The sequence below is a fragment of the Pseudopipra pipra genome, chromosome 1, assembly GCF_036250125.1.
Source record: "Pseudopipra pipra isolate bDixPip1 chromosome 1, bDixPip1.hap1, whole genome shotgun sequence".
NCBI lineage: Eukaryota > Metazoa > Chordata > Aves > Passeriformes > Pipridae > Pseudopipra > Pseudopipra pipra.
In genome coordinates, this window is record NC_087549.1 from 125,753,281 (window position 1) to 125,773,700 (window position 20,420).

The 20,420-nt window shown below is 40.2% G+C and overlaps 1 protein-coding gene and 2 long non-coding RNA genes across 4 annotated transcripts in view; 2 read left to right on the forward strand and 1 right to left on the reverse strand.

Moving 5' to 3' along the window:
- The window catches only part of LOC135424620 (uncharacterized), a 4,074-nt gene extending 1,865 nt beyond the window's left edge, over window positions 1-2,209 (forward strand). Inside the window, exon 2 of the long non-coding RNA XR_010435284.1 lies at window positions 2,136-2,209. This is a non-coding gene — a long non-coding RNA (uncharacterized LOC135424620). The remainder of the gene's footprint in view (window positions 1-2,135) is intronic.
- Window positions 1-10,032, forward strand: part of LOC135424605 (uncharacterized) — a 16,251-nt gene extending 6,219 nt beyond the window's left edge. The window contains exons 3-4 of one of the 2 annotated variants that reach the window (XR_010435281.1): window positions 2,245-2,330; window positions 4,965-10,032. This is a non-coding gene — a long non-coding RNA (uncharacterized LOC135424605). Of the gene's footprint in view, window positions 1-2,244 lie in introns of both variants that reach the window. The other variant, XR_010435279.1, reaches the window with a different exon arrangement.
- Window positions 10,033-10,732: 700 nt separating this feature from the next.
- Window positions 10,733-20,420, reverse strand: part of BZW2 (basic leucine zipper and W2 domains 2) — a 53,764-nt gene continuing 44,076 nt past the window's right edge. The window contains exons 10-12 of the mRNA XM_064675894.1: window positions 19,131-19,269; window positions 12,830-12,952; window positions 10,733-11,190 (exon numbers count right to left, since the gene is read on the reverse strand). Coding sequence (XP_064531964.1) covers window positions 11,162-11,190; window positions 12,830-12,952; window positions 19,131-19,269 — 291 coding nt within the window. The 3' untranslated portion in view covers window positions 10,733-11,161. The remainder of the gene's footprint in view (window positions 11,191-12,829; window positions 12,953-19,130; window positions 19,270-20,420) is intronic.

Sequence of the window (20,420 nt, forward strand, 5' to 3'; positions counted from 1 at the left end):
TGATTATTTAAGTGGTAATCACCAGGTCTGTCTTTTGGCTGTGTCACTGCTCCTCCTGTGCATGTGAGCTGTGACAAGTTGTGATGTGCCCATCACAGAACCACAGAGAGCACAGGTTGGAAGGGACCCCTGGTGGTTGTCTGATCCAACCTTCTGCTCCAAAGCCAAAGCAGTTTTGTCAGAGATGTTCAGTCAAATTTTGAACATCTCTGAGGATGAAGGGCCACAACAACTTGTTCCAGTGCTTGAGTACTCTCACTGTGAAAACTATTCCATTATCAGAATTAACCTCGCTGCAACTTGTGACCATTGCCTTGTTCTTTTGCTGTGTCCATCTGAGAAGTTTGGCTCTGTCTTCAGTCTAACTCCTTTTTGAGAGTGAAAGACTGTAGTCAGATCTACCCCCAGCCTTCTTCTATGTGGGTTAAATAAACACAGTTCCATTGTCATTCCTACGTCATTTGTCCAGGAGCCAGAACAGTAATTTTTTTCCCTGTGACATCATGAGCTGGTATTTTCCTTTGACATCCTGATAATGTGGGGTAGATCACTTCTGAGAGAATAGAGACATTTCATTCAAGCCAGCAGTCCCCAGGTGAAACAAATTCATGGGATAAAGAAAAAGAATGCCAAGCTTTGTTGTATCTGTTGTTTCTTTCTGTGGTTTATGTAGAGCACAGTCAGTGTGCTCACCCTGCTCCATCAGTGTGGCTTAGCTGTGGTAAAGTTAGCTATTGTGGTCCTGTGGTGATGTAAGAATCTTTCAGAAATGGACGATTTGGCTATGAGCAAAACCTTGAAAACATGAGTAGTGAATGGCTCAAAATTCAGAAGGTAAATTTAAAGAACCTAATTTCTTTCTTAATATCAGATCTTAAACCAGTGTCATAACTAATTTAGACACCTGACATACATTTTGAAGCAGCTGGTTCAGTGATAAAAATACGTGCCCTTAGCAAGTCATCTTTCTTTAAAATGTCGCATTATTAGAACAGTCTAGCTTCTTTTCTTGCAAAGAGAAGACCTACAGCCACGAGCTGCCAGTATTGTGAATACAGTGCTTCTGAGCAGGCGTGAGGAGCATATAGAAAAAGCTATGACTCTTTAGTTAGGAAAACAACCTGCTCCTGCCAGCCAGTTCTGCTGCATCACTGCCATCATCTGTGCGCAAGCTGAGGACAAGCTGGAAAGCAGTTTCATCATCTGGTTGTTTCCCTTGACAGCACTAAAAGCGTATCAGGCCCTCACATAAAAATTTAAAGCAACATGAGTGCTCAAGAGTATGTTCATCTATAAGAACAGCTCCTTATTTTCCAGTAGTCTTCTTGCAAGCAGATGACACTAACAGCAGAATGGGTATCTAGTAACTAGGAAATAAAAGAAAAAACCTTGTTTGTTACTTCAAGTGTCAGGTGATATCCAGAGTTTGACAGTGAAACCCTGAAGTCTCATGTTTATTCTGAATTTTCTGCTTTGCTCTTGAGCTATATAAATCCAGCTCCAGTACAGCAGCAGACATAACACTTTGAAAATCAGCCTATTTGTCTTGGTGTGGAGTGCACTTCTGAGTTAATGTAAAATAAGCAGTATATAAGCTTACACATTTAAACTTAGCTTCATATTTTATCCTACAAGTTAGCTGCTTATGGAGTCTAGTGTCAGTGCTTTTTGCTATCACTGCCAAAACATCTGCATTAGGGACATTACACAAGCTGACAGGCAGACACTGGTATCTGCAATAAGTAATTAATCCCTTAAGCACACGGGAATTTTCTATCAGTTGAACTGACTTGGTACAATTTCCCTAAAGGAGAGATAAAGCTGATGGGGCATGGCTTATCTTTCACCAAAATTTCTTCTTGGAGTCCCAAGATTTGCCTCTTTTTATTGTCGCCCTACCCAACCTGCCCTCACAATTTAGGGTTTGCCCTTTAGAAACTGTGATATTTGTGTTTCTAGTTGGTGCTGGTCAAGACAGCCATCACTTGAAAATGGTTTTACATGAATTGGACAGGTATTAGCTTTGCGTTGTTCTTTTTTTCTATGCAGTTTTTTGTTACTGTACAGTTTACACACAGAGAAGAATGTTCTGTCAGTGTGCTAATACAGTTTCCATTTAATTGTGTACTTCACAGGTATAAAGAACCATTCTGCAAGAAAGTAAGAGAAGCAAACAGTTAAGAATGAAGAAAGGACACAATGGGTTTTATACTGTTCTATTTTATTTTCTTCTTTTTTTTTAAGGGAATAACTGAAGAATCCTTAAATAGAGAATACTTGTAGTGACTGTTCTTTACAGAATGTACACTGACTGCTAATCATATCTAAAGGTAAATCTAAATTTAATTCTGCTGAAAAAGTTTAAAATAATTAGTTTACTTCCTAGTATCAGCTGGAAAGTGTTTTTGACACCATCTTGTGTTTTATTTCCACCTTCTATGTATGAGTGAGAGATGGCAGCTCTGGAAGCTGCCAGCCTGTCGCCACAGGAGTGGCTTTTCTTCTAGAGGTGTTTTGAAACTTAATGGCACGGTTTCCCTATAGTAGCCCAAGTCATGGCAGCTTGCAGTATGCTTGATTCTGCTTGTCTTGTTGATGCCACTGAGAGAACCACAGCAGCTGACAAAGCAATAACTGGGATGCTGATGAAAAACAAGACTGCTTCAGCAGTAGCAAACCTTTTTATATATGAACCCACCTTTTAAAGGATCCAGCCTTAAATTAATATTGTGTACTCCGAATAAAGTGCTCTTGAAGGCTGCTTTTCCCCAGGAAATATTTCTTCATGTAATTTAGGAAGTGCAAGCAATCTCATACTAGGAGCGGACAGATCTGGAGCGCTGAAACCTGTGGGTGCATTGTGATGCTGCTTTGCACCTGTTCAGTGATAAAATATGATAAAACATATTATGAGTGCTATCAGCTAATACAAGTGATATTGTGATAGAAGCAGGCCAGCAAATGTCAGACAGACTTTATGGCTCTCTCCTTGTCAGCAGCAGGCTAGTGTCTATTTCTAGTCTCAACTCCGGCTATTGGTGCAAAGATTTTCTTTGAGAAAGAAAGGAGTGGACTTAGGTCTCTTTTTCCTGCTTCCCATTACTGTATCTGTGTTGGGGCTGAGACACCGCAACTTCATCCTCCTAAGTCTTTGCTGTCAGAATTCATAAAGTATTTCCTGGTGTCTTGATGTCTGCCTTAATTGTCATCTTTATCTCTGAGCCAAAGGACAGGAAGGTCACAGGTCTGATATAAAAAAGAGGAAGATCCCTCAGAGGGTTTACTCCGAACACCGGGTAAAAATCCTTAACTGCTAAGACAGTTTGTCCTTCAAATTGTACGGGGTTTTTTTATTTGACGTTCCTGTGTCAAAGGCATGTACCCTGTACTAACCAAATACTGTAGGCACCTCTGCATTTGTGGAGCAGAACACACTTGATATTTTTATTCAGTAGTTGAGGTTTTTTCACAGTACTTTATCAGATCTGTTTAATATTATTTTCCTGAGCTGGGTGATTTCTGGTTTTTGTTTGCCTCTGAAGAAGAATGTAGTTCTGCTCGTTACAGACTAGACAGCAGTGAAACCTGGCTGGGGAGAGGTGGTTGAGTAACATAATGATACCATCTCCAAATATTTCTCCAAAACTAGAAGGAGTCTCTGGTTGTGATTGGGGAATCTGTTTCATCTTGGGGGAATATCTTAATTTCCAATGCTTCCATTTTATGGGGTGGAGTAAGAACCCTTGGGAATCAGAATATCTCTGGCTTCCTGATATTTTAAGTGACTTCTTGTGAGAACAGTTAGCATGAATTTCAGTATGGAAACAAAATTCCAGCATAAATGTCATCTACAGCATGGTTCAGTTGATTCAGACTGAACAGACTGAACAGACAGAACATTGTTGCAGGACTGGCAGGTTTTTGCTCTGCTGTCACTCTCTCATTTATGTTTGTAGAAGGCCAAGCTTTTATGCTTTTCCTCTAGTTTACTTTTAGGTTCCCATCTATACTATTAAAATTGGCCCTAGTGGATTCTTCCACTGATGTGGGAAAAAGTTGTCCTTTTTCTTCCTCTCTGAGGATTAGCATTCCCAGGAAGACCACACTTTTCCTCTGTGCCTTTTTCATGTTACAGCTTCAGAGTTGCTTTGCAGCATCAGCACCACCATGTGTTTCTCTTCAGTCAGTTGTCCATATGTTGCTTACAGCTTTCAGACCTCTCCCAGATCCCATGGAAGCCATTTGGAGTTTAGGGTCATGAGAACCAGTTGCTTTAGGACATCTTTAGTAGATATATTCATGTCTTTGATTTATCCATGCTGATTCTTCTTGCCTGCATCTGATTCTTGCATTTCATCCATCCTACTCAAGTTTAGTAATGTATAAAGGTGAAGTTGCACACAGGCAGAACACAAACAAGTGTCTGTTTGCTTTTCTAGTCCTTGAAGGGAGGACTGTTTTATTAATAAGTCATCCAGATGTGTGACTGTATCATTTGAGCTGCGTTTTGCCCCAAGAATCCTTCAGTTTAAAGGAGCACCATGAGCTGCTGTTTCAGGAAGGTTTCTAAAAAAAAAAAAAATTCAGTTGCTGTAACAACCACTAAATTATAACATAAATATGACACAAATGCTAAAGAAATCACTAAACTATAATCAGTTATTATAAAAATACTAAAACTAACCCACACAAACAAAACTAAGAAAACATACAAAGGGAACTGTGAATGTGATTATGCACAAAATGCTGTTGAAAGCTGAAATAGAAGAAAAAAATTGAGATAAAGCAGTCTCTGCTCATCAGTAACAGGTATCACTGTAAGAGGAGCAGCGCATACTTGCTGTTTGGTGCAGAAGGGACACACATGACCTCGAATGATACAAGTATTCTGAATTATCTTTCTGTCCTGTTTTTTGTGTGCTGTACTTCTCTTGGGACTGCTACTTCCCTCTCTGTCTTTGCAGTGTTTGCTGGCGTTTTCCCTGACAAGCTACTGGCCTATTTGGCGTCTCTGGAGACTGCATCCCTACAAGTCTGGGCTGCTGTGATTATTTTAGCACTCAATGCAGGTTTCCCTGAGGAACAGTGGAATTGTGCCAGATGTGGTTCATGTGCTCTGCTTCCCCTGGGCTTGGCAGGGAGGCTGTGTGCCAGCTGGAGGGGCACCAAGAGGGGACTGAAGCAATGGCACTTGGTCCCTGCCCTGGGCCCTGGGCAAGGAGGGATCCCCTTTCCTTCCTCCAGGCAAGGGGCTGCAGAACATGTTGCTGCACAGGCTCTTCAGCAGCATGGGAGGGCAGACAGCTCTGATTGCAAGTCCAGAAGTTTACCTGAGGGTCACAAAATGTTTTCCCAGTCTTTCTGGAAATCTGGGCCAACCTGTGATGAAGACGAAGGTGAGAGGTGATCTGTCTGGGAGCAGAAGGCATTTCCATGTTGAATTTATTGAATTATGTGTGGTTTGTGATGGGGGAGAATTCAGGACGTTCCCAGCTGGGCATGGGATGACATACCCTTTAGTTAGAAATCAGCCTTAATGGGTTCTTCTGGAACAGCTTTTACAGGTTCAGAGTTTTCTGGATTCACTAATGTCTTAAGCTCAAAGCAAAATGCAGAAACTATGAAGTCTGTGATAACAGGAAGAAATACAAGGTTGTTTCTATTAACCCCTGAATCCCACTGTCTTGATAAAATCACAGAAAACTGGGTTTTTTTATTTTCAAAAGGTAGGAAAAGTGCAATCTTCCACATCTGTCCATATACTGCTTCAATTTCTTGATACTAGAAAAATTTCTGGTTGTGGAAGTATAAGTGTCATTTCCAGGCTCTTTCAGATGATATCTTTGCATTTGCTTTATCTCAGGGCCTGGATCATAGGGACAGACTTGATGCAGAGATGGGCACCAAGCCTCATGATAAATACCATTTTATTCCTAGCTAGTGCAGTGTTGGCTGAGACTCTTGAGCAAAGGTGGAAAAGTCTGAATTTCCTTTATTTAAACTTCTTTAGGTGATCAACACAGTACAAGAGTCTGTGACAACTTTTAACCTTTTCTTTCACTGACATGTCCTACTTATTCCACGAACTCTAAATTATCTGCCTTCTCATTTCCCTTTAGAATCTCCTTCAGTTTTCTGTTTTCTCTCAGGTGGTCTTATTAATACAACTCTAACTAAATTTTAGATCAGTTGTTCTCAGCTGATTTTTATTTTTTCAAGGCTGCTGCTTCTATTCTGGACCTGGGGAAGGACTGATGTATTTGAAAGCTTATTGATTTTTCCCAACTAGACTAGTGGGTTTAATAACATAGGTCTGGCTAAAAGCCTTATTTTAGTCATATCCTTGGATACATCAACAACACTGTTTTGTTATTTCTTCTGGAATAATTTATGGCTGTCAGTGTTATGCAAATATCCCAGCCATAGCTAGTAATGATATGGACACTGTTATGTTGGCCTGTCAGCAATGTTCCTAATCTTCATCAGGGAAAAATAAACAGAAAAATCTCAGGCAACTGATGTACTGGAAGAGACTGCAATGCAAAAGCACCTTCTTGTTATGAAGTTGCCATGATACAATCATTTGTTCATTCTGGATTGAATCAATCTTTTTCTTATTCCCGTGTTTTCCTATATCAGAGGAATTTGGTATTCAGGGTGTGTTTCTCCCTGTTGGTGGAGTTTTAGAACAGTTTGCAGTTTCCCTGAAGTCCCCTGGATGAAGGGTGCTGGACAGTATGGAAGCAGACACTTGAGTCTTGTAATACCACTAGTAGAAGAGCTGTGATGAGTGTAGGATGAAGTGGCAGTCATTAATGTTGAACTGTTAAATGAGGTACTTGGGCTGAGGTAATTGAGTTTCTGGGAGCCAGCAGCCATGAGAGTGACAGATCCAAGTACCAAAATGCTACCTGTCTGTGCAGCTGTGTCATATTAGCATCTCCAGCACTGGCCTCTTTCCTCATGCTAACTGGGAAAAGATGGTGGATCTTGGCAACCAGTCCAGCAACAACTCTTCAGTGGGTAGGGGACATGTTCTGTATGTCTGCAAAACAGAGCCATCCGTGTGGTCCTGCTTCATGATGGCTGAGACAGACAAGTGCATTTCTCTCTTGCATCCATGTAGGAGAGGCAGTGGGAAAGCAAGCACACACTCTTCACTCTCCTAATCCACATCTCCTCAGATGAGTACAAAGGACACTGCTCTCACAGCATGGCCCCTGGTGCCCCAAGGCAGCAGGGAGCAGTGGTGAGAGTCCAACCTGCACAGCTCCTACTAAAGCTCACGAGGTCCCTTGTAATCCTTTAATTCTTTCTCATCAAGAGAACAATGTTGGTAAACTGGAGAGACCCAGATGGGGCCAAGCATCTGAACCTGCTAGTGTGTGGTGTGACGTGAGCTGTCAGGCCTCTGTGGGAGGAAACAGAGGCCACCACAGTGCTGTTAATCAGATTCCCAACAAGAAAAAATAGCAAGTGAGCAGGTCATCCAGGACACCAGCACAGCACTCTGTAACATGGGCCAAATATAGCTTATGTGTACAGCTTGCGAGTGCTCACCTGCCCCAGTTGTGTCTTCAGGTGTTGGCATTAACTTCCCCTCCTGGGATTTGTTTCCATTTACATGAAGTTTTAACGGCCCATGTGGCTGGTAAGGAGCAAGAATTAACTTTTCCTTAAAATACCATAGCAAAAACAAAATCAAAAGCCTGTGAAAAGTGAACGAAGCCAGCTCTGATGATTTGCTTTTCCCCCCTTCAAAATCAAAAGATGTGGCTTTTTTTGGAAAACGTATACTTACGTAATTTGTCCTCATTTTGGTTCTTAATAACCAGCACAGCTCAGCGAGTGCTGACTGGTTGGCTGCAATTAACCCATGTAATGTTATTTGTGGCTCTTTTTGAGAAAGAATTGGTTTGTCTCAGCCTACAAGCCTTATTTTAGATAATCCCCATTTTAAGTGCAACTGTGATTTTAAAGGTAGTTACTTTTGTCCATGAATGTGATAGGAGCTTAAAGCAAAGCCCCTGAGATGCCAGAGGAGACCCATTACAATTACCAGGCAGTTTACCAGTGGCTCGGTAAGGGCATGCTTGGGAGAGACAGGTTTTATTCTCCACCTGCTGTTTAGACAAACCCAGCAAGGCTGAATCACCATGTGCCCTACATCTGCAACCACTCTAGGCCTGAAATAGCTGGTTCTGGAAAGTCACATTTTGAACAAGGGGTTCAAAACAGCAACCCCGCACCCACCCTTACCTCACTGAATGTAAGGGATTGGGCCACCTTTTCTTGCTCTTTGCTTGCTTTGAAGTGCTGGTTTGTCATTGCTGAAGTGCAGAAACTGTCCTGAAATAAAATTGTGCCACTCAAACCCCAACGATGATGTGATCCCTCTCCTGGAGAGCACTTGCACACCAGAGGAACATTTTAAAGCAATATAATTGGCTTTCTTAGTTAAAACCTCAGCATGATTTCAGAAGGGAGAGAAGCCAGAAGGGAAGAATCACCTTCAAATTCAGTAATCCCCATTTTGAAGTGCACCCTATTGCAATTTATTGTCAAGTAAAAGACGTATGTACAGTTCTGACATTTAGATTGCACTGATGTTTCAAAATTGAATGCAATATATTATGTGAAGCACATTTTCTATGAAGTATCTTTGTATTTTTACAAGACGGATTCCTTATTTGAAAAATATATTTAGTGCTGACTATAGCTTTCATTTCTCTAGCAGAGAAACACTAATTCAAGGGTTGTGTTGAAGAAATGCTTTGGGTTGGGAACATTTTTAACTGAAAAGCAGATTCTGTGAAGGCTTCCAGGGAAGGGCACTTTGCCTGAAGAGAGTCACATCAAAAGCTCCACCTGGCTTCTAAATCACAGGTTTCTTGAAAAACCTTATCATTACACACACTTGTACTGAAATTCAGTCTGGTACAAACCAGATCAATTTGTATTTGTGCCCCTACCTCTTTCAGTTACGAGCATATATGCAAAATGCTCGATGAAAAAATACACATGCATTGAAAGTCCCCATCTGAACTGATCTCAGAGATTTGATGGGGAAAATTCCTGAAAACTAGATACAGAAACACTTAGTGCCTAATAATTTTGCTGGGAGGAGGTGGGCAAGCTGAGAGGGGCTCCCAGAAGCTACACATTAGACATGATATGAACACAGAAGATGCTGGATTTTGGGTGATCTGTGACTGAAAAATGGACAACTCCTGTCAGCCCAGAGTGCAACTCCTCACCCTGCTCTAAATCACAAGTCTCAACTTGGCCAGCGGCCCTGTGCTAAAAACACTCGTTTCTCTCCAACACAACATCTATAAATGGAGCTGGGACAACTGCGTCAGCCATCACGGAATATCTCAACTCGGCAGGGACCCATAAGGATCACTGGGCACAACTCGATGCGTGCCTGGCTTGTAGGAACCTGAACTTCAGTGAAGTGGATCCCACTGAACTTTGCTTATATCTGCAGTATGCCAGGGACACAGTCACAGCAGCACCCCAGATTTGCTGCCTTTGGCCTCAAAGTGCCTCCTGCTGTTGATGATCCTTGTCTCCAGCAGATGGCCCAGCCAGCTCGCAGCCAGCCTTGCTCTCCCTGGCAATCTCACAGCAGGCACATTGTGTTATTCAAGACTGGCACCTCTGAAGTCAGTTTAAGTTTCAAATTATACAGAAAAGTGTTTTACGTACACCAAGCTAAATACCTCAAAAAATGGCAGTTTTGAATTTGAAATGTTTTTAGCAATAGTGGCTCCATATCAATGACTCAATAGTACCATGTCACTGCTGCAGAGTTTGTGAAAAGATGGTCCCAGGACAGTCATGCCCGGCAAATTTATTTTCTGTAATAACAAAGACCAAAATGAAAAGCGCACAGCTAATGCATCAGTTCTACTTTTTAATATAACTATCTTACTGTTTCCTCTAAGTTACTGGAAATATACCCATGACATATTTCCCCATCCAAAGATCAATACCTGTTACAAAAATAAATGCTGTTCTAGATGAAAAGCTGGCATTCAACAGCACTTATTTCCACTTGCTATTTGCTGTTTCCAGTAAAAGCTAGATATATACTGAGACAAGAGACTTAGATATGACCTGTGGTTAATATGAAGTGCTGAGTTTCCTATAGAAAAATCTGTACTATCTGTTAGCTTATTGGTTTCTAATGACAAAATACACCACTTCATTAGTTAAATACACTCTTTCATGCTTTTCCCCTGTAAGAATACAAGCCTGTCTTTTCTAAACCTGATGTAAATAAATTTCAGATTTCACATGTAATGACTTCTGGTCATGCATGTTTTGAAGCTAATACTTCTAAAACGAGATGATTTGTCTCGCAAAACTCAGCAATCACCAGAAACCAAGTGTACTTTGAACTGAGAAGAGCACGTTATTCTACTTATCATTCACATAAATTGTACCTGCAAAACTGCAACTCCACAGATTTGTTCCTGTACATTTTCTTTGAATTAATTAATGGAATGAATCAACACTTGCTATGGAATATGGTTAATCTGTCCAAAGTTATATGGAAGGACAGGAATAAAGGTTTGATAGTGATCCCAGTTAACTATGGATGCTGTTTTTTTGGGTAAGAAGTATGAAAGCTGTCTCTTGACATTCTTGTGTTGTTTTCACTTGAAGAATCATAAAAACTTTGGCAAGCCAAATTGAGAAAGCATACACTTTAGCACCACAAAACTAAGATATAAAAGCCATTTATTCAAAAAAATGTGGTGGTGTCAAATCACATACACAAGCCAATATTGAGCTACAAACACAGACCAAACAGTTCTATAAACAGAAATTGGAGTGTTCATATACCATAGTACCTGAAAAAGACCGTTAATAAAAAGGAGTCCATAAGTATTTAATTTCACTTTTTCTATATGGCTCCTTGCTGGATGTCTTTGCCTAAGTTAGTGTACGATGAGCCAGAGGTAAGAGTCCCAAGTAAAGCATCTAATGCCTCAGGGCTCCATTAAAAACCTTTATTCTTCTAAACAAAAGGAAAGTCTAGTCTATAGTTTTCTGTATGACACTGAAGTAAAGCCTCTTTGCTTGAACAGTACGGCATTCCGAAGCGCATTTGGCATTAACCTAGATTGAGACTGGGCTCTGTGGAACCGTCTCAGTTCTCCTCCCCTTCAGACTCCGACTCTGGAAGAGAATAAAGTAAAACACTTCATGTAGGTTGCACAAAGACAGTGATGTGAGTTATTCTATAAAAATAACAAGATATCCTTCCAAACTGAAAATTTTCATCGCATGTAGTACGTCCTAGGAAAGGCTGGCAGATCAGAGTCAGCCAGAAACAAACACACAGCTTCAGAAGAGGAAGGCCTACTCTGCTGCCCTCCACAGTGGAGCTCTTCATTTACAGATCTATCACTGTAATTTTCACCACACTGCTATGAATGATTCTGGCCCTCATCTGCAGAGCCACACAATGCACATCTGAGCTGAGTTTAATAAAGGATCAGCATTATTTGCTCACTCTTCTAATCTCTACGAGTAGACGGTACTGCTATCATCCAGGAAGCACCCTTAAAACTATTTGCTCTGCAAACGTCACTCAGCATCATCATCCAGACTATCTAGAAAGGCAGAAGTGGTGTTACCCTACAGCAGGTATGAAGCCTGTAAAAACAAAATTTTTTTATGATTTGCACAGCCTAAGATAAAAGTAATTTAGAAGTAGAAGCAGAAGTAGCTTAGAAATAGGAATATACATGGTGATTTTGTCACCTAGAGCTACTTTGCATCATATTGTATTTCTGTGTTCACCTGACAGGAAAGGGCTCACTGCCAACAAATACTACACCACAGATCAGATTTCTCAGAGCAAACATGGTCTGTGTGTTCCTACAGAAACATTTTGTCTCCGTTTGTACTGGATTTTGTAATGAAGACATCTGGCAGAGGGGACATGCAGGAAAGGATAAAAATAAAGAGCAGCCAAAAGGCATACAATCAGAAAATTAAAAGGGGAAAATACTGCTTAATCAGACCAAGATTGCCCATCCAAAATCTCAAGTGTGAAAGGAGCTGCCATTTTTATACTGCTATCTGAACATGTGAATTGCTGCAAAGTTTTATCTCTTCCTTGGCATTTCTACATATTCCCTCCAAGTTTAGAAAACTAATTACATTAAATATATTCAAATGAACACTAACAATTCTATCTCTATCTATTACACATGGATTTATCTTCCCAACTGATGCAGAATTCTTTTTCCGTGCAAAAAAAGGTAACTTACGTATTCAGTACAAACTAAAGTATTTTCCTATGCGGAACATGAGAAAAACCAAGTTAGAGACTAAAGGAACTAGTTCCTCTCCCAAATAGCCATTTTAAAGCAGCAAATACAGATCACATAATCTTAGTCTGAACATTCAGCTAAATCCAGTTTCAAGAACCATAGCACAGGCAGGCTTATGCTATGTTCATGATGCCATTAAACACGATAATAGCAGAGAAAACACCAAGACAGAAAACTGTTTGGTAGTGCGAGTTAACACCAAGGTACTTCATCCTGTCACCAGTGCAGAGTTCCTCCCTGCAGAAGCTTAAAGATCTTATCAATAGACAAGTGGTACCTGATGATTAAAGGACTTCATAGGGATACCACAATCATTAAAAAGCAGCAAATGTTGTTAAGCTTGTCCAGAAACAATTTGGACAGTGATGCCTGCTGTTTTCTATTCTAAATCCTGTATATGCCTGGTACAACTGAAATCTGAAAAAATAAGATTGTTTTATAAAGAGACTACCATAGTTCTTCAAATGAACACGTACCTTCTTCAGCGTTTTGCAGCCACTCCACAAATTTCTTCATCTGGTCAAGAAAAACACTTTTGCCTTTAGCAACGTGTGCTTCTTTATACCATTTGAGGATAGCTTCTTCGCTCAGAACATCAGCTGAAATACAGATCAGTGTTTGTAAAAAATCAATGTATTTTTTAGAGATTAGCAGATTTCAAACATGAGAGGAAATTTTTTAAAGGCAGCATAAAATAAGTTAATATGATCGCAGTGGAACAAGCTTTGCATGATCTATATTAGGCTACAAATACAGAATTTTTGATGCATATTATGGGTTCCAGATGCAATAAAATGTGTAATGTATTAGGCTTAAAATAAAGTATTAAATATTGTGCCTCTGTAAAGAAGAGTTCTCTACTCATCTGTTTTAAATACACCACATTAGACAGTTAGATAAAACAAATAAAATAATCAGCCTGCACATCTTGGAAGTTACCACAATAAGAATTACCATGCTCTTTCTTGCTGTTGTATCACAGAACAGTGCATGGTTCTAGAAACCTGAAGTGAACAGACACCTCCTGACTGAACACTTAAAAGACAACCAGTAGGGATTTTTGCAATCCCTAAAGGCTTTATATTGGTTTTAGCTAATAAGTTTTAAGTTCACTGTTCAGACCACCCATTTTAAGGGACTGGCTTGGATGGACAGCACAGCTGACATTCTTATGACAAGCATCAGGAACAAAATAGCTCTCAGTGAGGAAATGTGAGGCTGAGTACAATTCAGAATAAAGAAATACTAATAAACAGCAAGGACACTTATTGTTTCCAACAGATGCAAATTTAGGTCTAGCAACAGACCTCTAGCCCCAGGACAAAGCTCCCGTGATCCAGCCAAGCCAAGTATCTCAGTAATTGACAGCTGTGGAGGCAAAATCTGGGATCGACAATGGTATTTTGGCAGTTATGTAATGCAAGAGGCAAGAACAAACAACATCATCAACAAAAAAAAAATCAAAATGTGTTCTATAAAAAGACTAAAGACAGCTTTCTACACCTCATTAAAATTTCCATTCTTTTTGTCTTTGAACAAACTGCTCTCCCTCGCTCTGCAAAATCAAGGCATTTATGTACTTCACTGCTTCCTTGAGCTCCTCAGTGCCATCCCACCCACTGGGTATTTGCTTGCCAAAGCACCGACCCTGATCACCACTTTCTGCTTCAGCCTGAAGTTACAGCAGATGTGGCAGGGAAGGGAAGACGACCAACTGAAATACATGACAGCAGAACTCCAAAGCATCTGATCAAATGAGACAGAGGAGACACATTTCACATATGCTGTTGAATAATAAACAGATGGAAGCAACAGGGATACGTTTGAACTTAATCAAAACTATCCCAAGACATCCAACAGTAACTGAAGTCTCCCTGAAAATCAGGAATTTAGTAAGTGCATGTGACTGGAAATTTCCTTGGCCCTCAGACTCTTTTCCAAAATAAAACCTCTTCTGCAGTTTGCTGCAACTGATACTAATGCAGAGAAAATGCAGGGAAAACAGGACTACACTGGCTCTAGGCTTTTCCCATACATATAAATTGTGCTTAGTGAACCCTACAAGTGACACACAAAGCCACTACCTTTCTGAAATCACAACCTGCCACAATGAACTTTTTTGCCAATGCTACAGAAATCCTGGAGCTAAGAAAGAGGTTTCTAACACGCTGCATTAAATACTTGTCAATAGTCCTTAGCAACAGCTCAAAGGCATTACAGTATTTAACAAATCTAGATTTTAATTTAGCAAACCTGAAAATATTTAACATGGGCTCATGAATCTGCAGTTTAATGTAAAAATGCATGTGAAAAGCTTATATTTACCACAGAGTACTGAAGTTCCAACAACTACACCTGCAAAATTACACAGGGTATGACACATATTATGAATCTTAAGGACTGGTAAAGAAAATCATGGGAGACTTAAGAAAAAAAAAAGCAAAACAACCAAACAACAAAAAAACCCCAAACCAACAACAATAAAAAAAATAGCAGAGCAACCCCCTCCCCAGCTCAAGCTCTGGGGTACCGTGGACATTTACAAGCATGAAGTTGCTGTATAGAACAAACTGCTGAAGCTGTTGCTGCATGACAGTTCACATTATGATACTGTACAAGGAAGCTGGTGGGCACATAGCTCAGCTCAAGAGTAATAGAATTTAAGTCTGGCTTTTTGATTTGCAGTCTGTAAGCTCAATGGTTTTGTTGCCAAAGAGGAAAGGGGAACTTCTCCCTCTCTCCCCAAAAGCCCAACCTGATAATAGCAGCATGCAATCTCAGGTGTACCTTGAAGATTAAAACATTTCAAGTCTGGAGGATGAAAAATTTGCCTGTATATAACTCCAAAGCAATAAACCTCCGACCCTAACAGGGAAGACCAAAATGCAATGAACTACAAAGGTGACAACTGCAACTCTCCTTTCATTTCTGAGAAATATTATGTGTAATACATTCATGCCTCCAGTGGTCATAAGGGATGACATTCTCCTGTCAGCACAGAGATGCTCAATCCAACAATCATGCAGGACAGGGTGTAGTTAATTGTACCTCTAGGTTGCTTTGAAGCAGTGGGAACACTGGAGAAAAATGGAAGGAGGATGAAGGGAATGATTCATTTTGTATATATATAGTTATTCCTCATTGAAGTTGATTATAGATATATTATAATGGCTGAAGCTGAACACTGTGGCTTGTGGGCGTGTGCACATCATTTTCACTGCAGTCCCAGGTGATGTCAGCCTGAGAGAGCTGGTTTTCCTGCAGGTGCAGCCAAGTGCCACTCAAACCACCCACGGCCAGAGCCTCCAGGGATGTCCCTCATAAAAGGGAGAAGCTGCACAGCAAAAAGACTGAACAGCCCGGTGTCTTTACTTCAGGGTTAACTGGATAGTTACTTGAAGTTCAGGTCTCAGCTTTGTACTCAATCACCCAGTTCAAATGAATTTCTGCTTTCAACTCAAACCACATAGCCACAGGCAGTAAAGGGAAAAGCACACCCTGGCAGCTGCCAACACAGTCAATCAATCTGTAAAATTCAACTCTACTGCAGCTAACTCAGCTGGGAGAACAGAGCCTTAGGGCAAGGGTTCTTTCAATGCAAGGAATGTCACCCACAGTATAGTTAAGGCCTTTATGGTTTGTTTTGGGTTTTTCCCAGGAAAATTTTGCATCCACTACCACAAGAAAGTACTTTAATTATGAAGATATTTAAAGATAATTGTGATCCATCAAAAAACAAAACTTGTCTATGAAGTGGAACTTGAAGATTCCATTCATGTAAGTGCAGAGTTCCTGCAGTTTGAGAATCTCTTGACAGTCTGCATCATTTGGTTACTGTATCTCCATACTGCAAAAGAGTGTATCTGAGACCTAATTATGCCGCAAAACAGAGTCTTACTTTACATGTACTTGCGATCAATTATTTTTTTTTTGTATTTTGTAAATGTTGTCTTGAATTCTAAAGAAAAAGTACACAGAGGTTTTGTGTTTTCTGTTCAAAGGGTGAAATTCTGATTCTCATCAAAGGAATGGGTATTAATTACAACAGCACCGATTTCACATTTGTAATTTTAAGGATGGAAACAAACTAAAAGAAAGGAGTTTCAGCAGATGAATATGATATATAGCATGTAACCCAATAACAACTGTGCTTGTTTTACCCACAGTTATGAAACACACCACAACACAGAATAAACTAACAAACAACTTATAGGAGGAGATGGGCAAACTTCTTGTGTGTCACTCAAAAGAATTCAGAAATTCTTATTCTGCAACTGGCTTTTAGATTATTGGTCAAAATGCAGATGGCAGATTAACAATTGTACTGGCTTTAAGTGAAAACCAGAGAAGCAACATCATAGGCAGGGATCAGTACAGAATGGCATAGCTGTCCTGGTTTCAGCTAGGACAGACTTAGGGTAGCATAGATCCAGTCCATCTGGGTTTACAGTCACGACAACAGCTTATTTTTCTCTATACTGTATCAGGAACACAAAGGTAGACTAAGCACTGAGATGCAAGATGTTGGACATGCTGATGAGAGTAGTCATAGAACTAAATGTGTCAAAACTTGACTGGCATCTGGTGCTTATCACCACGGATGACTGTTTTCATGCCCAGGAAGCACTCCCTCACAATGAGTAACAAGCAGCAAACTGTCCACATTCATACTGGTAGAAAGCCAATTCACAGGTACTTCAGATATTTGTTTATTTGTCACTAGATAAAGTTCCTTAGGTACCTTGAAACCTCTCCAGATCCTATGCAGGTTACACTTCATTAAAAGAGAAAGGGGAATATGGATGGATGTTTGCTGTTCCCTCACCACCGCCATGGCCAGTAAGCAGCTTTAGGGGACTGTTTTCCTTGACTATTAGGAAATAAAAGATATGCTGTCATCAGCAAATGATCTACAATAAAGTGTTTGTCTCTAAAAAGACTTGGTGGCTTGTTTCTCGTGGATAGGTATGAATGGGGAGAAAGAGAAGGTGAGATCTACCAGCATTGGAACAATGAAGAGACAGGCAGCATGGCTCTGGACAATCCAAACCATGATCTATCAAAGCTCAATAGCATCTTGTGGGAGAAACAGGAATTGAAGGACAAGTGCTCTCAGAATCTTCCCTGGTTAACGCAGGAGCATGTCCTCACCCAGTGGACACTGTTTAACTCCAAAGCTGCCATAAACAGATGGAGCTGACTACTTCCTCACTGTGTCCAGAGCTCAGAAGGGCTCTATGGAAGCAGCTGTAAAGTCAGGTGAGCAGTTTCCAGCAGGCAAAATTTCGTTTGCCAAACAGGACAGAGCCAGCTTCAGCCTAAACGGGGCCAGGAAGGGCTGGCAGCTGTGTCACCACATGACTGCATCAGATGGCAGAGAGGCAGGTGCTGCTGCATGCCTGTCCCAGATATTCAAAGCAGAAATATAGGCACAGTGCGCATTGCACGTTATGGACATGCTGAACTCATGGCTTCCAGTGACAGGCCATACAGTAGCTCCAAACACTCTTCTAGACATCAGGTGAATCCTAAACAATATTGTGGCACCTGTAGTGCTGAGGCTAAAGTATTCTCACACCTCTGAACAAACCTGCCCAAGTACATCTCCAGAGTCAGAACAAGAGCATGTGGGGTGAGCAGAGTAGATGGGATGTTTAATATACAATTTAGTGATTTATTCTCTTTTTAATTTTTAAATGCTTTGGAATGTCAGGGTTGCTCTTGCAGGCTAACCCAGTAATGAATCTACAAAAATTCTGAAGGCAATCCTACACAAGACTATTTCTGGTTTAACCATCGCTTATGCTCTAAGTGCGCAGCAGTTACGCCTCTCATTCATCGTGTCTGAAGTGAATGTTCTTTTCCAAAGAAAACTGAATAAAGTGCTTGCTGCAGATTGCAGTTTCAAGTTGTTCTACATTCATTAATAGTATTTAGGAATTGTAGAATTTCAGGGCAGAGGGACAAGGTGTACAGATTTTTCATTTATTGTTGAGGCCACACTATATTGTCACAAGGATGGAAATAAATCCATATGATTCCTCTTCTGCCTTCTGAAGCCATGAAACTATTTTAACAGTCTGAACTTGTTTGTCTTGAACATGTACCTGGACTCAACAGGGTGAACAAAGATCAACATTGGGTTTCTACTCTTGATATTTCTTCAACTATTTATAGCAAGAACGTCAGAACAAACTGTTTGGCGCCCACCTATCACATGCAGTGCAAGACCATTAGTCTCTATGACAACCTGATCAGAATAAACTTGTGAAGAAGTCAATTTCTCAATAAAAATTAAATCCTTCAAACTACAGCACCTGTAAGAAATTGGCAGGGAAAGAAGAAAAAGGAAAGCTCCTTCTGGCAAGGAGTGAGTTGAAAAAAACCAGCTCCAAAACCGTGAAGGATCTTCCTGACAAGAAGGTTTGCACTTTCAAGGTTTCTTAAAACCAAGCTCTAATCTACTTTTTACATCTGCCAGAAGTTTATAGAAATGTCTTCCTAGAACTGGTTTTATACAAAGACTAAACTGCACTTGAATAGTCTGGACAGTGCTTAGGTCCTCCTCATGCTTCCTGACTATGGGATAAGAGCAACAGAGAGAGAGAAGGGCTTCTCCTGCTGCCACACACTCCTTTGAACTATCAAAGCATAATGTATTTCAGAGTTCAACTCCAACACAGTCTTCTCATATGCAATACAGGGTGATATATCATAGGAGAGTGGTAGGCAGAGAGAATCCAAGCACAGAATACAACAGTGGATATAGACTTTTACCTTTATAGAAGAGTACCACTATCTTCTGAAAGGCTTTCATGAAGTGGATGTTGTCATAACAGTACTCCTGCACCTTCTGGAGAAGGATCAACTCCGACTGGCCTTGAGTGCTGAACACAGCAAGCAGGGGGGCATATTGCTGAAAGGCAGAGAAGGTAAAAAACAATGTCAGTATACTAAAAATAAAAATAAATAGAATTTTTTAAAATATGCATTATGAATTTCATCCCTGAAAATCTGTTTCACTGAAACCTTAGATTTACTTGCACACCGTATTTTCTTAAAGACACACAATGGATATACATAAATATCCATGGTTTTTTCTAGCATGTGCTGCATGCTGTAAGCTAAATTCAGTACCACTTAGATACTGCATTTTATAAAATAAATTTATAAAGCCCACAGTCTGGGAGTAGTACTGTCACACATTTCAAAAGATGGCATGCTGCTGACTCAGGAGTGACATCCCAAGATGAAATGCATGAAAATAAAAATCTCTAGTTTCATAGGGGTTTCAGAAGTCTCAGGAAACTGAAATAAATTAAATTATTCCAAGTGAACTGTGATCAAGTGGCATTAATTTTTCTCATTAACACAATCAAGAGTATCATGACAACCTTTTCTTTGGTAAACAGCAACATTTTCCAAGTACAGTATTAACTGCTAATGTTACTCTGACAAGACAGTAATGGTACATTTCATTGTCTTTTCCTGGAGCCTATTCATATAATAAAACATAAAGCAAAAACTTACTTGTTATGCAATTTCCCCCTCTTATTTCAGATGTTAAAATTAAAAATTACATTAAAGGACCATATCGTGTTCACTCTTCCTGAAAAGCTAGTGTTTATATCCACATGTCTCTAATTTCCTGTCATCTTAGCCTGTGATGAGTCCAGCTAAGACTGCAATCTTCAGGTAATATTAAGAGCATGTTTCAGAGATGAAGGGAAAACAAATTACCCTTGATCTTCAGAGCCCCAGGCCAAATATACATTAATGTCACCGTTTAAATTGTTCTTGCACTGACCAGCTCAGCCTTTCTTAGTTGTTTTCAGTAACACTCAGTTTGACATTTTTCAGCTGCATTTGCAATGGCCTGATATCACACAGTTCTGGTATGTGAGACCAGGGCTGCTGATGGTCTTGGTCAGGTAACAAATCACCCATCACTGATGGGCATGTTTAAACGTACATACACTTCAGCACTTCTCTGACAGGGACTAAATCCTGAGGGTTTTACCCAACAGAATCCACAGAAATAACTATTAAAATGCATGAGAATCACTG